We start from the raw sequence: 17,403 nt of genomic DNA on the forward strand, positions 1-17,403 counted from the left end.
CACTGGATTCAAACCTGTGATTCTGTCTCTGTATTGCTACTCTTACTCCATGGTGTCATTTGTGCACCACCCCTTGATCCTCTACATTTTCCAGATGGAGAGAGAGATTTTAAATTCTGGGAACAGTGAACATTCCTGATGGACCATTCACTGTTCTTATTTCATCTATTAGCTAAACTAATTTTGGCAATTTTCATTTCAACATTACCTAAGTTTATCTTTTAATATAATTATATAACTTATTTTAAGCTTTAGCTAATTTGTATGCATCATACCTAAATCTTTGGTGCATGGTGTATATATGCACTTAAGACTTATTTATGCATAATTAACTCACATTAAAACTAACATGATTAAGCAATGGTTGCTTGTAAAATACAGAGTAACCTATACAGTATTTGCATTTTTTTGCATAAAGAATTCAGCACAATGCAAATAAAATAAAACTTTTCTGATTCGCATTAGTTAAATCATTCATTAATGATTTAATTCAAAATAAAATACGTTTATGTACAATGCAACAGTCTCAATGTTTAAAAAGTACAAAGAATTAGTACACTTGACATTGTTGAACAGCAGTACCAACTTAGAACAAGTCTGGTATCATCATTAGAACTACTAGTACTAGATAAAGTCAAAGACACTTAATGCTCTCTAACATGTAAAAATATTTTCCATTTTAACAAGTTACAGTACATTAAAATAATTTTATGAATTGCAAATTAGGCAGATTTGCACCCCTCCCTACTCAGTATTGTTATTGTCCTCACCAATATTTTAAAGATGCCTTAGAACAATTTAATAATGCTTTATTTGGTGTTCGTTTACCTCGGTTAACTTCTGCTCATCTCAGAAGATATGATAAAGCACCGCATTCAAAAGCACAGAAAATGGCAGACCAGTGATACTGCAGGTGGGTGGGCTACAGATTTTTCTATTTTTATTTTATTTTTACATAATCAAGAAACCTTACTCTAGAGACCAAACATGGAACTTTTTCAAGTCACTTCAGGCTACTATGTGTGGAGCACTGGTCTCGCACTGGACATTGAACTTCATCTTCCACCTAAAGACAATCACAAATATCCATGCCTATGGCAGGATTCAAACCTGCGCTAAGTACTCAGCCAAGGCTGGCATATATAGTTGCCTAATTCATTTATTACAAATCAATAGGCAATAAATTCCAATCCTTACATCCTTTAATATTGTTTTTCTTTCTGACTAGACTGTTTCTACACTATTTATAATCAATATTTCACAAATTACACTTCATAATTATTTTAGGTGGTAGTGATTTTCACTGTACATTGTGAAACAATGTTCACTGGAGATCTGAAGTAGCTTGAAAAAAAAATTGCTTTTTAGAGTAAATATCTAGATTATTTAGTCCTTAGCTTCCCCAAGGTGCTAATATGATATATAATGAACGTTATCTTTTGTGACTGGGAGTATCATAAATATATAAGTGCTAAAATAATTAAACTAACATTCTGAATATCAGATGAAATGTCATCTTTCAGGAGCTTGATACACTGTTAAAATGGATAAATGCAAGAAACACACTGAAGCTAAAGGTTTTAAAACAGTTTTAAAAATAACAGATGGCTCTCTCACTGCTGAGTGGCTCATCTCATGGATAGCAATAAAGTTGTAATATCCTTATAATACATGTATAAGTCTCATATTACAACAAACTGAACTTTAGCTTAAGTTTTTCATTGTAATTAGCATCTTGCAATGTTTTTTTACCAAGTACAGCTGTCCTGAAGAGGCATTACTTGAATTGCTTGCAAATACTCATTAAGGCATGATTGTCAAGTAGCAGATTACTGTATATATTCTTTTTTGTATAGCATATGGTACTAAGCCTATTTTTTTTCTTTGCTTTCTTAATATAAAGGACTAGATTTATTTTATTTTATATTTTATTTTTTTGCTAAGAAAGCAGCAAACAAATGAAATGGGTTAACTGAGGTGGTCACAAGTGCCTTGTTGGGGAATAAATGTAAGGAGTAGTATGATTAGCATAGTGTGAATAATAGTTGGTTTGGAATCCTTATGAGTTTTCTGATTCCACAGCGATGCCTATCTGATAATATCAGCCTAATGCTTTCTTTTATGAAAAAAGAAAATGACATAGGCATCTCTATTGAGTCAGAAGACTAAGATGATCCTTACAACCAAGTTGTAAGGATCTTTGGTAAGTCTAATCTACACCTGATTCATGATATTTATTTGGCAGAACTGTAATTTTAATGATAAACATTGTAAATCCATATTTCATGCTGACTGTTGGTTATACATGTAATAGCCTCCATCACTGATTACTACTTCTTACTTTTAAGATATGCTTTCCCCATCTAGTTTGAAGATAATTTATATGTATGTTAATATTTTACGACATGCATCTGTACTTGCTTTACTGATGATCTGTTCAATTCTATAGTTTTCATAGTATTTTTAATATATCTCCATCATATCAATCATTATTATTCTTATATTATCATGCATTTCACAAATCACATTCTCAAGCCCAGTTTTATTATTATTAACTCACATAGTATTTACAGACTGGACATCAGCTATCATTTACAAAATAGTTAAAATCCCCAGACATTGGACTATACTCAGTGGGAGATCCACTTTGTTCTTGTTTTTTTTTTTTTGCAATAAATATTACATGACTGGGATATTAGGGAAGATGGAGAAATTGAGAAACAGGGTATTTATTAGATATTTTTGATAATCTTTCATAATTAGAATTATGAAATTATAATCAAATTTTCTTAAAATAACTTAAAAATAATAAATTAAAAAAATTTGATATAAATGCTGTTATAATTTAATTTTTTTTTAAAAAAATCGTTTAACTGAAAATTCACTTTTTTTTTTTTGCTCTGATTGTCCCTATCTTCCCTATTCCCTTCCCAAGCTGTTGGTGGCCTGATCATTCTTTAATGAAGCAAAATAAATGCAGTACTTTGCTATAAAAAAAAAAAAAAAAAAAAGAATACATTTGAAAGAGTAAATTGCCATGATCCATACAATGCAATACTTAATTTTTCAATTTTAAATATTAATACTTAATATCATAAGATATATCAATTATGCCAACAAATTATCATATTAAGACTTTGCAATTAGACTAGACAGCAAATATATCTGTTCCTATTTATTATTATTTATATATATATTTTTTAAGTTCATTATCTAGTATTACTTCATAACAGTTGTATAAGCTAATATTCTGAAGGAATAAAAAAGTGAAAATAATTATTTTTAACTGAAATTAGTGACATAATTCAGCATGGTAAAACAGAGTTGCAACATTTTGCTTATTCAAAATTAATATTAAGGTAATTATTATTCTTTAAACAATTTTTGTGCAACTTTTATTGTAAAAAAACATATAAAAAATACCTGGTCATTAATAAGAATCTTAACTATGCTTTAGATGTATAAATTCATAACAAATTGTTTATACAGAAAGGCCACAAATGAATGACTATACAATAAACTATGTACTAAAATGCAAAAAAGAGTAAATTGTCTGAAATCCTCAGACATAAATACTTAAATATAAAATTCAGCAGGTTAATGAATATCTCGCAATAAAAATACAGTATCTACAAATAAGTCACTCAGATATTAATAAATTACACACGCGCACACACATTCATATAAACAAGTTTCAATATAAATATATAAAAGAGAACCTACAGAATAATTCAGCACTACACAAACATGTATTTGCATGTTTGTGTAGCTTACCACTTTATGGCAATTATGTTAACATGGAAGAAGTGGCAGCAGCAGAAAAGAAAAAAAAATAAGTTTATCACTGCAGCAAATTATCCAAGGGTTTAGCTTTTATAATTGTTTTCTGGAGTTCACAGGATGAAAAAAAAAAAAAGGTATAAAATTAGATGAAGACCACCATTATTACTTTTTTGAGTGTATTTTATAAAGGTGATTGTGCATCAAGAGTTACAGCTGCCTTGCACATTATATAGTGGTTAAAAAAATGCAGTATCAATAATTCATGACTTCCTCACCACAAGTATAGAACAGAAAAGACAATCATCACATACATCACTGTACATTAAATGTTTAAACTACACATATTTACACTAATGATGCAAGCACAAAATCTCATTCATATTAATTGATTGATTTATGTATCATGTATGTAAAAGTGTGTTTAAAGAAATTAGTGAGCATTGCATAAAGCTATCTCAACTGCAACTGTGTCCACAATATCAGAGTTCATTATTAGTGCACAAGTTGTAATATTAAGATAATGGTATATGGATTATTATGAAGAAAACAAACAAAATATATTGGCTTCTAAAATTACTTACATAAATACACAGATACTGTACTTAAGTGCAGCATTTGGATGGCTTTAACTTATGCATGACTGTTCATCACTAAGGTTTTAGCACATAAAAAACGTAGCTTGCTAGCTACTTATTACTGAGGAACTAGTAGCGCTTTTTTTTGTTGTTGTTCTTTCAATTATTAGCATAGTTCTACGTCTAGTAGAACCACAGAAGTCAAATCTTTCATTAAATGAAATCAGGAATTTGCAGACACCACTTTGGAATAATTCATAATAAAGTCACATGTGATCCATTTTCTTCTTTCCTAAGCGAGGTTTAATAGATTCAGATATCTGCCACATAGCCTCTTCTGATAAATAGTTGTCAAAGTTATTAAAGAAAGCAATAATCTGTTCACTTCTCTTGAATGGATATTGGCTGCAATTTTAAAATTAAAGCATTGTTAATAATATTATTTACTGTTACCACTGGTATTTAATAACTAATATAGCAAATTTTTAATCCCCTCCCCAAGCTCATTATATTCCTTTATATTACTAACTAAACAATTACAACTTTAATACCTGAAGGCACTAAATCATTATGGCATATTTTAATGCTGAGTTTTGAATTACAGCCAAAGTTATTAAGGTTATGAAAACAGCTGGCTTTTTGGAAACAATGGCACTGAAGCTTCTGCCACTAAAAACATAAATTTTTCTTTTGAACATTTGAGAATATTGATCCTTTCGTAGCTTATAGATTCTGCCAAGAATGCATGCCACATAGCTATATGTGGTTCTGACATGGACATGTGCGCGTGCACACACACACACACACAGAGCTTTAAATTTCATGTTGAAAATTAACATAAAATTTCATTCTGTACAGTACTATGCTTTTTCGTACAAAATCCTTTAATTTTTAGATGGACTCAGGGCAAATGTAACAATTTAACTTCAAAATCTTCAGCAGCTTATTAATTTCCAGCAGAGCTATAAATCAAACTTCTGTGGAAAAAAGAACATCGATTCAACAAATTGACAACAAATTCAATTTTTCCCCTCATTGTTGAATCTTTATTGGAAAATTCTGATGCGGAAGTTACATCTGGTGATAGCGAAACTGAAGTTGATGATGGTATTGAATTTGCATCGTTTTGCTTTTTTGTATCTCTTTGTTCTTGGTATTGGATACATTTCAGCAATTTGAGAATTGCAGTTATTAACAATTCCATAATATCACCAACATTTCAATTTTTAGGATTACATAAATATTGTAAAACATCAGAATAAATGGTACGTCTTTCTTTCATTCACAAGATTGTTTTCTCTTTTAAAGCATTACTTAAGAAAGTGTCTTGTTTACTTAGTTCATCCAGCATGAATTCTAATGTTATGTTACTAACATAAAGATTTATGTTTTCTTTACATAATATTTCTGCAGCTACTTTTATGGGCTGCAGAGCCGATACTATTTGAGAGAGTAATTCTTCGCTGTCTTTAATATATAAAAATAAATATTTGGCTTCAAGGAAATTATTTTATGTCTACCTATTTTTTTTTACCGAATTTACCAGTATATTTATCAATGCATTTTTAACTGTTTACCGGCAATGCAATCCCTAGCCAAAGCTATTACCATTTATATCTGGGGCATATCTGAAAACTAGCTAAAATTTTAAAAATTCTAAAATGCAACCTTACAACCACTTACAGACCATATAAAAATTGGCATCTCTTATATGCTCCATCAAAGACCAGCCACAGTCCTAGACCTGCCACATTTTTATGAGGTCCCTTGCAGTTGTAAACTATCACTTTCCACTATTTCCACCATGCTCAGGATTTGCTGACCATGCTTTGTACACTTACTACAGGCTAGGCTGGAGTAAGGCTACTCCACTCCACCACAGCAAATATATATTTGGTAGATACAGTCAACATTTGGTAAAGTGACTCTTCCTTGAACCTGCCTCAGCTACCTAAACCTCAACAACTTGGTTGCATGAAACTGCCCCAAGTTTGGGAAGCTCTCATTTTCTGCTTCAGCTAAGGTTATCCATTTTAGCACACAAAGGGATACTGTTTGGGCTCACTTTTGGCAATGCTTAAGCCTCATTACTCTTATTCATTAGGTATAATGAGAATTAGTGAAGTGTTTGAAAAGAACCAGTTGTAAGACTTGTTATCTTATGAGTGCATGATACAGAAAGAGCAAAGAACATCTATCGGCATCCCAAGAACCACGTGGAAGGTAGGGTGCAAAGGATATTCACTGCTTTATGGCACTTGTCTCATAAATAATGTATGTGAATGAGGAAACTGAGTTTGCTGTCAAATATGAGCCCCAAGAACTTGGCTTCTGGTACAACTGGGAGTAATGTTTGTCCTAGCTGGAGTTCTGGATCAGGATGAAGACTATGTCTATGGCAAAAATTCACACAAATTGTGTGACTGCTACGACCCCTATATGATTGCAAAAAGCATGACATTTCCCAAAATTGAATCTTGCGAAGCTCCTTCCTCTTGGGTATACGGTCAGGAGAGAACAGTTCCCACTCAGACTTGGAAGATTCAGTTAGACAAAGAAGTTCTTGATAAAAAAGAGGGAGATTCTCTCTAAGCCCAAAATGTGAAGGTCTTTCAGTATTCCAAATCTTCAAGCAGTGCCATATGCTTTTACCATATTAAAGAAAACTGAAACTAGATGCTAAAGTTTTAGGAAGGCATCTCTATGGATGCCTCTAGCCAGGCTAGATGATCAGTACTAGAATGATATTTTCAGAAGCCAGATTGTGTTCTGGAAAAAAGATTGTTTTTCTCTTCAGAAACCATAAAAGATGAGAGTTAACCATGTTTTCCAGAATATTGCAAAAACAGCTGATCAGAGCATTTGGACAGTAGTTATTTGGGGATTTTGGATCCTTCCCTGGCTTTTGCCAGGTATCTGGAAATATCTGAAAAAAAGTATATCCCAATGCCTGCGCACAGCACAAAATGTACTATAGGTTTATAAATAAACTTTCATGGGGGAGCAACATAAAAAAAAAAAAAAAAATGCTCTCACAGAAAATTATGTTGTAAAGGTGCAAAAAAGCTGATCCAGAAAGGTGCAAAAAAGCTTAAATGCCATCCAACAGTTGTTGGACCATTATGAGATGTTTTACCATCTCATAATGGTCCAACAACTGTTGGATGGCATTTAAGCACAGCAGCTTTCATTTATTCTTTAGTGAACTTTTCCTGTTATATTCTTCGCTGCAGCTTGAAGAAAAGGGTTGTTTTTCTGCTATGCATTTTGGGCAAGGAACTCAGGGAGATAAGATGTTGCTGATGTTTTAGCAAAAATCTTCCCAAGGGTGTTGGCGATTGCAGTTAGGTCAACTGCAATCATCACTATGTTCTAGGATGGACAACTGGTAGTAGGTGTATCTGCCTTTCATTTTCCAGAATTGTTTCCATACTTCTTTGTTGGTGGTGGCTCTAGTTATAGTAGATGTATATTAGATCCAGGATTCCTTCTGGCTATGACGATGGATGTATCTTGCTTGGGCTCATTGCATGTTTGAAAGCAATTAGGTTTGTTGTGGAGTATCTGCAGAAAATACCCCAAACTTTCTTCTGGGTTTCTTTGGTTACTGTGCAGTCGTCATTCCATCATGGCTAAGATAAACATGGAAACTGACTAGATGTTTTAGGAATCGCATTCTGGTAGCTGTTGATACACTGTTACACGACTCACTGCACTGCTGGTAGGAAGTGAGCTGATCGCTGCAGAATTGAATTCTGCTAACGAGGAAAAGGCAGACAATCAACTTGCAGTTTTCCACTGCAATATCTATTTATGTAGTATATAGATTGTCATCAATTTCCCACTTAAACACTGAGAAAAGGGAGGATGAATAGACAGTTAAGTCAATGTTAGTGAATGTTCAGATAGGCAGGTGGAACAATGTGTTACTTCCTGTGTTTAAGATGTAGAAACGTCAAGCGTACACTCAATGACTGACATTTGTGCAGACATTACCCCAAGGGGGGGTAGCGTGTCCTTTCAAATCCTCCCCATTAACAGTAAGTGTGAATGGTAACTGCAATATGATATCAAGGTCATCTTGAGAAATGCCTACAGCATACTGCTGTTATATTTCCAACTGAGAGTCAGATAGCAAATGTGGTTGCTCACAAGGATGGTGACTCCTTCATGGATAGGTCCATCCCCTATCCTGCCCTTATGAAATGGTGGTAACATTGTGAAGAGCCAGATCATTAGTTGGCTTCAGATATGTTTCCTGCAGGCAGAAGCATATTAGTTTATACTGCTGCAAGAGAGCCTTGATGTCAATGTTTCGTCAAAATCCATTCCAGATCATTCATGAGATCATCTGCATGGCAAGCTGGGATCAGTGCAAACCATGTTCTGGATATACCTTCATATAGGAGGATCAGATGGAGAAAACATCTTTATTACAGAGAAGTTGTTACAGGTCTGAAAAGCTATTCTTAGAGTCAGCATCAGCTATGCATTCTCCCAGCCCCAACGAGTATGGTTGCATTAATTTACCAAAGATCTGGGAGACTAAGATTTTAAGACTTAATAGCCAGACTTCTCTGAATTAACTTTGTAGTTATCTGACCAATAGAGGGCACTACATAAGAACATTAGGTGTCAGTTACAATTTAAATTGTTTCTACAATTACTTGGTTTAGTGTTGTATGCCTGTCAGTTTCAATATGCTCTGATGATGCTGGGCCAAAAACCAGTGAAATATTAGTGAGTTTAATAAATGCATTTTTCCCCTCTTGGTGTTAGTTATATCTTTAAGCTTCATTAATTATGAAGACAGTGTTATTGTTGACGGTGATATTATGTTGGTTCAGGAACAAGAGTTTATAGAGGATTTGAAACTGGAAGTGATCATTTAGTTTTGAGCAGGATAAAATATCATATTGAAAAGCAAAGTTTGTAAGAAAGCTTTAAAATGAATCAAAGAGCAGCTCTCAGAATTGAATTATAGACTCAAATATTAAAAAAAATTTTTTTTTTAAATAAAAGAATTTGAAAACAAGACCCAAACCTTCGCAGACTAAAGAAAACTGACTGATTTTGGCCAGAAAGGTATGCACAGTGAGAATGTCTGTAAGGATAGAAAATCAGAACTCCATGATGGACTCAGGAGTTAAAGAGGTAGAGGAAAAAAGAAGAAGCATATGAAGCATTTCTAGCAAGTAAGTCACCTTGTACTCTGAGAAAATACAGATAAAAATGTAAGAAAGCACTGTGTACAAGCTAAACAAAAGTCACTGGAAGATTTTGGAAAGTACATAGAAAATAAATATTACGAAGGTGGAAAAATATTCTGGAGGCTGCTGAAAAATCTTAGAGATAAAGGAAATAATACTGTAAAAGGAATCAGAGATGAAAGTGACATGAAAAACTGAAGATAAAGATATTCTTGATGTCTGGAGTAATTACCTTGAAAGACTGCTACATAAAACAAGCAGTGACAGCATGGGTGTATAAAACACTCAATTAGTAAAAAAAAAAAAAAAGCCATAAAAAATTGAAATGCAGCTGGAATATATATTTGACTAGAAATTATTACTATTATTACAGGTGACTCCAGGGAGGCCCTAAACATCATGTCCACACAACTATTCGACATTCTCACAGTATCTATCATACCTTGCCTTGAACTCATTCACTGTCAACCCACAACAGACTCTGGCAGCTTATTCCACTCATTTACCACTCTAAAAGTAAAGAACCCAGCTCTAACACCCTTGCTAATCACACTCTTGCCCAGCTTCCATAGATGTCCCCTAGTTCTCAAACCACCAGTCCTGATCTCAAAAATATCCTCTGAATTAATCCTATAGAAACCCTTCAGCAATTTATGTCTCAATCATATCTCCCCTTTTCTGCCTATCAATCAATTTCTGCAACCCACAAATCTATTCTCATAAGGTTCATTCCATAGACCTGCTATCATCTTGGTCACTCGCCTCTGGATCCTCTCCAACTCCTCCCCATCAAGAAGAAACCTAGGTGACCAAATCTGGGCACAGTAGTCGAGATGAGGTCTTATCAAGGTTCGGTACAGAGGAACAATAACTTGCTTGTCTCTGCTCGTCAAAGTATTTTTCAGCAACCAAGTGATTTGATGAGCTGATTTAGCCACTTTTGCAATGTGTCCCCTAAACTTCATTTCCCTATCCACCAACACTCCCAAGTCCCTGGCCTCATCAATTTCCTGGAGTACAGTTCCACCACCAATGTGGTATACTGCTGCTAATCTTTTCACCCCAAAATGCATAACCTTACATTTTGTCACATTAAATTGACATCCATTCTCCTTAGCCCAGAACTCCAGTCTATCCAAATCATCCTGCAAGATTTTGACATCTTCTGCATTCACTATTGCCCTACCAACTTTGCATCATCAGCGAACAAATGAATCGTTCCTCTTAGATCCTTCCCTATATCGTTAATGAACAAATTAAACAGCACTGGTCGAAGAACAGAACCCTGCGGCACACCACTAGTCACAGGCAGTCTTTTGGACTCTACCCCTGAATAAACTACTCTCTGATATCTCTCCATCAACCACCCTCCTATCCATCTCACCAGCCCTATATCCATTCCCATATGTTGCAGTTTACGGATTAGAATTCCATGTGGTATCCTGTCAAAGGCCTTAGCCAGGTCCAGCAGTATCACTGTAAACCCATTATCCTTATCCAGTTCAGCCATCACTGTGTTATAAAACTTGAGGAAGTTACTGAGGCACGATCTACCCTTCACAAAGCCATGCTGTTTTCCCCATACAGTATCTCATTTTCATCAATCCATTCCTGTATTTTTCCCTTGCCTACTTTCTCCAAGATCTTGCGATGACTCCTGATATGCTGATCGGTCGGTAATTTGAAACAGTAGCCTTGGATCCTCCTTTATGCAGTGGAACTATTTTCCCCTCTTTCCACACTTTCGGGACTAAACCAGACCTGAGACAGTTTAAACAACATGGTCAAGGGCACTGATAATTCTTTAGCGGCTTCACATAAGACCCATGCCAGTATGCCATCCAATCCCACAGATGTATTCACATTAAAGTTCTGTAATAGACTATTCACCTCCACTTCATTCATCACAATTCCCATATAAACTAATGATTCCTTCATTCTTTCAGTGTCACAACCTGGATGATATACTCTTGCAAAGTGCTCACTCAGTAATTCCACTATATCGACTGATTCAGTGACCTTACCATCGGCATTCCTTAAAATCATTCTGCTGTGTACAGTTTTTTTTTTGCTTGCAGCATATTTAAAGAATTGTTTGGGATTCTCTTTAGCTTGCATAGTTAGTTTCCCTTCATAATCTGCTTTTGCTTTTTTTCCACACTCGTTACCCAGAAGGGTAACGAGTGTGGAAAAAAAGCAAAAGGCCTGCGCTTTATACCATTCGTGTGCCTGCAGGTCACCTTTTTCTTTAAATTCCCTCCACAGTTGTTTCTTTTTTTTTTTTTTTTGCAGCTCAAGCTTAATGGTGTTATTCATCCATTTAACCCCTACTTGTTTTACTATTCGGACCCTAGTGTTAATTGTGAATGAAGGTATTTTATAAATTAATACTTCATTCATATTTAACATAATCCACCATGTCATAAACAAAACTTGTAAATATTATTTGTTGTTAGTCTTTTGCTTGTGTGTTATTTATATAATTGCCTTGAGTTTTGTTTGTTATTATTTAATAATATAATCTTAAGATATGTAATAGTAATAAAAAGACTGTATAAAAATATCATTCATTTAATTTACTTTATTCTGTCAAATTTATTGTAAGAAACTGTGTATATAAATTTATATGTACCTTTTAAGAATTGTGATATGTTTTTTTTTTTTTTTATTTATTATCTCTGTAAGTGAAAGTAAATTTATGGAATTCTACTGATGGGATTTGATTGGCTAATAACGGAGAAACGGAGTTTATTTTTAGTTAGCTCGTGCAGAGAACATGAGCTACTGTGTATGATGAGAAAAGTCAGGATATAAGCTGAACTGGTTAGAACTGGATTTTGGCGGGAAAAAGAGAATGTAGAGAATTGGAAAACAAAAGTAAAAAGTGAAGAGAAGCCCTAGAGACAGCATAGAGATAGGCAGTGAGTGGCAGAAGGGGAATTAATATATGCCGAAAATCGATTAGGAAAGGACAAGTAATTCTGAATTCTGAATTACTTCTATGGGAGTTCTGATACTACGATAAATTCCAAATGGTTAGTGGAAGAATAGTGCAGAACTGAAGTTAATACATAGAAGAAAATAAGGAATTAGTAGATAACTTAAACCAAGTGCATCAAGACTTGAGTATTTCTGTGTCTATAATTCAGTTATTATAGTGGAAGATTTCTTTGAATTGTGTTGCCATAAAGTATAAGTCAACAAGAATTTCAAATGTGCCTATGCGAATTTGATGTGTAAAAGCTGTAGCCCGGTAAGAATTGTCCTTTCTATAACCTGTGTGAAGCAATAACAGTTAACTCCGTCGGACTTGTTTTCACCTTGGCTGTAGATTATATCAATTAATCGTTGGATGCGAGATGTGTTGAAGTAGTTTGCCTTCAAAATGATAAGCACTATGTTGTTCTATTAAGTGTTAACTGACAGAGAGAATATAGAAATATCTGTCATAAGATTAGCTATTGTTACATTTGGAAAGTTAAACTTTTAAGAACTATTTTCAATCTGATTGACTGAGCATAAAGAAATGAAGGGTGAATGTTTGTTAGTTAATGGATTGTGATTGTTCTGAATACTTTGAGCTAAGCTGATATATTTATGATTTGATTCATCTAATTGGATAGAGAGAAATATGTGAAAGAAATACTAATGTTTTAAAAATTAAGAAGTGTTAACATTAGTCATGATCCTCAAACCTAATTGAGAAGTTATTAATGTTTGAATGTGAATTCTTGTAATTTTTCAATTGGATAACTTTTGCAGATAGTTATACTGCAAATTCCACATTAAATGTTTTTCTTTGGTTGAGTTAAACTTGGTGTTTGCCTGATTTTCTTTCATTGCACTGCTCATAAAATTAACCGGACCTTTGCAGAAGAAGCTTTAAAAGCTACTAATAACCTTGGCCTGAAGATAAAGTGATAATATAAGTATAGTTGATGATTGATTCCTCTATGTTATTTAGACCAATCTGAATATAGGGTGGCACAGTATAATATAAATTTCTTTATATTCAGATGAGCATCAATCAACAACTAATGAATAAAAACAGAATTTAAAGAGATAATGATAAGATTAACAAACCAATAAAAATGGAACAGTCAGTTAGGTAGGACGTTCCAACACTAGGTATACAATCAGCCATAACCTCCTATAAATGCTCCTTGACCACTTCCCATGCTCTATTGACATCTAGCCCTTGCACTTTTACATGCCGTGGCACTGAACCAAGCAATCTCCTAAGCTTGTCATACTTGCCAGCACAGTAATTCCACACCTTTAGCCACCTCCAGGTGGACCTTATGATCCCTCTCACCAATAGGTGGCAACATGGTCATATTCATTACAGTCAAATTCTCAGATGCTATTACCAGGTCAAGCACTCTCAAACCCCTAGTATTTTCTATTACAAGCTGTCTCAGATAGTTATCCCTTAATAATTGAATAAAATCCAGTTACTTCCTCACGTGTGTCCTCTCCGCCTTCCAATCAATGTTACCATAGTTGAAATCCCCCATAATTAACCTCCTTCCACTCATTTCATCAATTTGTTTATACATACTATCTCCACCATGTATTCCATCACCTGGTTTATAGCAGCACCCAACTGTATATTTTGTTCTGCTAGTCACAATCTCACACCAAATAACCTCAAATGAGCTTTTTTCACTATCCTGCAATACAACTTCAATTCTCCTTGGCTGCAGTTCATCAGCTATCATCAATAACACTCTCCCCCCCCCCCCCCATTCTTTTCTCTCTGTCCTTCTTGAACACACTATACCCTTCACATTCTATACCACTAGCTATATCATCTTCTGTCAGCCATGTTTCACTAATGCCAATAACCTGTGGCCAGGAAGAGCCAACCAAGGCCAAAAATTATTCCTTCTTGTTCCTAATACTCCTGGCATTAGTATACATGAAATGCAGAGGTCCCTTTGTCCCGCTCCTATCTTGATGCGTTATTCTAACTATCCCATTCCGATTACTCGTCTTTAGTACTGGCTCGGGTACATTATATACATTCTTACACTCAACTGTCTCACTGATGTCCCCATATCCACTTCCCCCCTCCTTGGTAGTTCTGGTTTCCCTGGTTCTGCACATTCATTTTCATTCAGCAACACTTTTTCCAGTCTCTGCACTCCGTTTTTTGCCTGCATTTGAAATCCATTCAAATGCAGGCCATCCATCTTGTATAAATCCTTTTGCCCATCAAACTCATTCCACGCCATCTGCATAACCTGCGTATAGAGTCATTTGCAATTATGGCCCTCCTTAACTCCTCTCTGTCGTGCCACAGAATAATGTCGTACCTCTGTCGTAAATGCTTAAATATGGAGGTGTAAAAGTTTTATGGTGGCTATATTGCATAATTTGGTCACCTCGGTTCCTTCTTGATGGGGAGGAGGTGGAGAGGATCCAGAGGCGAGTGACTAAGATGATAGCAGGTCTATGGAATGAACCATATGAGAACAGGTTGAAGATTTGTGGGTTGCAGAAACTAGTTAATAGGCGGAAAAAGGGAGATATGATTGAGACATTGAAATTGCTAAAGGGATTCTATAGGATTAATTCAGAGGATATTTTTGAGATCAGGACTGGTGGTGGGAGAACTAGGGGACACCTATGGAAGCTGGGCAAGAGTGTGGTTAGCAGGGGTGTTAGAGCTGGGTTCTTTACTTTTAGAGTGGTAAATGAGTGGAATAAGCTGCCAGAGTCTGTTGTGGGTGATAAAGACAATAGACAAAGATAAAGACAATGTGGGCGAGTTCAAGGCAAGGTATGATAGATACTGTGAGAATGTCGTATAGTTGTGTGGACATGATGTTTGGGGCCTCCCTCGATGAGTCTAAGGACTCCCTGGTGTTGCCCGAAACAATAATAATAATAATTCAAAGGGTTGAGCTATCATAGTACTCATCTATATATATATAAAAAAAAAAAAAAAAAACTGAATGCAAGAATTAGAGAAATTTCTAAATGAGTATGTCTGGTAAGAACTATACAAGTATACCTGAGAAAAGGCTAAGAGAAATTGTGGAACAAAAGCATGGCAAAGAACAAGCTAGGTTCAGGCCAAATGGAGGTTGTGAGGATCATATTTTCACTTTAAGACAAACAGTTGAAAAATCATGTTAAATTCAACAGAGAAAATTTGTTTTAAATGCTACAATTATATAGCATAAATGGGACATTATAATGAGCAATATATAATCTATATTTGACTCGTAAGTCAGTAGTCAGAATTGAAGAAGGTATAGGAAGATGATTTGATGTTAAATAAGGTGTAAGACAAGGGTGCACATTATCTCCACTATTACTCATCATCTATATGGATCATTATAAATGAAAGTGGCATTAAAGATAAAGACAATGAAAAGTAGGAATACTGAAAACATCAACTGATCTTGAATAGAGAACCTAAAGAATAAGTAAAACATTTCAGACATTTCAACTATTTAGGAATAATTTTTAGTGAAGATGGGAAATGAAATTTAGTAACAGACAACATAATTAGCAAAGAAGGTATGGTAGGAAGTCAAATAAATAAAATGTATATGGAATAAGAGAGAAATTAGTCAAAACACTTGATCAAAGACTAAAGATATGAGAATTCTAAGAAAGAGATTAGGGGAGTGAATATATGGCATCAATGGCAGTATCATTTTCAAAACAAGGATATTAAGAAGGAACTTGACAATGTTAGCACAGCAATATTAGGTGGTATGCTCACTTAAAATATAAAAATAATAAATAAACAAAATTCTCCCATTCTGTGTTTTTTTTTCCAGGATAGCAAGAAAAAGACCAAGATCTGGGAAGGGGGACAAGGAAGAATTGATACAATAAGTCTTTGAAGACAGAAATATAAGATCTAATAATATTGGAGTCTTGACAAGTGAAGATTAATTTGGAGGAAAACTATCAATAAAATGATAATGATGTAACTTTTCCATAATAAAAGTTACAAGTCCAGATTTTTTCCCATCAAATAGCATTTGGCTTCTGGAATAAAACATTGATGGAACCATTCATTAAAAATTTCTTTTGTAACCCAATCTTTTTTGCTTGCCTTCAAGTGCACTGGTAATGTGTTAAAATCCACATCTTTCATTGCCTGTGGTCTTAGGGATTGATTAATGAGTAATGGTTTTAATATACCATCTCCTGAAGTATTGCTGCAAAATAATAGTCACACAAGCTGCTTTAAAGCCAACAACACTTTTTTGTGATTTCACTATATAAGTTTTACTTGGCACTTTTTTCCAAAAAGGCCAGTCTCATCTGCATTCTGAACTTGAGCAGGAGTGTAGACCATTTTCAATAATTCTGAACAGTTCTGAAAGAAATTCCTTAGCTGCCAGCTCATCTGCAGATGCAGCTTCTCCTTTTATTTTTACATTATGAAGCATGTATCTTTTGAGAAATTTTGTAAGTCGACCTGTGCTTGCAGAAAAATCACAATTGTTGTTTGGTGTTGTTGGCTCCTTTTTCTGAAAATATTTATACAACTGTAATGCTTTCTGTTTGATGACATTTCCATCTAAAGGTATTCCTTTTTGTGAGCAATCTTCTATCACTAGAGCCTTTCCCATCTTCACTTTTATAATGTCTCTTGTATACAATGACAACTTGGCACATAATTTTGTTCCATAAAGAACAGATTTTCTAATGGCCTCTTCATTTTTTTTAATCATTCTCATGGAAGCTTCGTTCAATCCAAAATATTTCCCTAAGGATGTTGAACCTTCTCCAGCTGCTAAACAATCTAAAATTTGAATCTTAGTTTCTAAAGAAAACTTTTCTTTTCGTCTTCTAACTGAATTATC

At 34.4% G+C, this 17,403-nt stretch overlaps 1 protein-coding gene across 1 annotated transcript in view; it reads right to left on the bottom strand.

The window, feature by feature from the left end:
• Positions 1-3,262: 3,262 nt before the first annotated feature.
• C3G (C3G guanyl-nucleotide exchange factor) overlaps positions 3,263-17,403 on the bottom strand; it is a 350,856-nt gene continuing 336,715 nt past the window's right edge. The window contains exon 19 of the mRNA XM_090405787.1: positions 3,263-4,763. Within this exon, the coding sequence (XP_090261913.1) occupies positions 4,625-4,763 (139 nt within the window). The 3' untranslated portion in view covers positions 3,263-4,624. The remainder of the gene's footprint in view (positions 4,764-17,403) is intronic.

Source organism: Typopeltis vanoorti, chromosome 1 (genome assembly GCF_054136105.1).
Source record: "Typopeltis vanoorti isolate ZY-2024b chromosome 1, IOZ_Tvanoo_1.0, whole genome shotgun sequence".
NCBI lineage: Eukaryota > Metazoa > Arthropoda > Arachnida > Uropygi > Thelyphonidae > Typopeltis > Typopeltis vanoorti.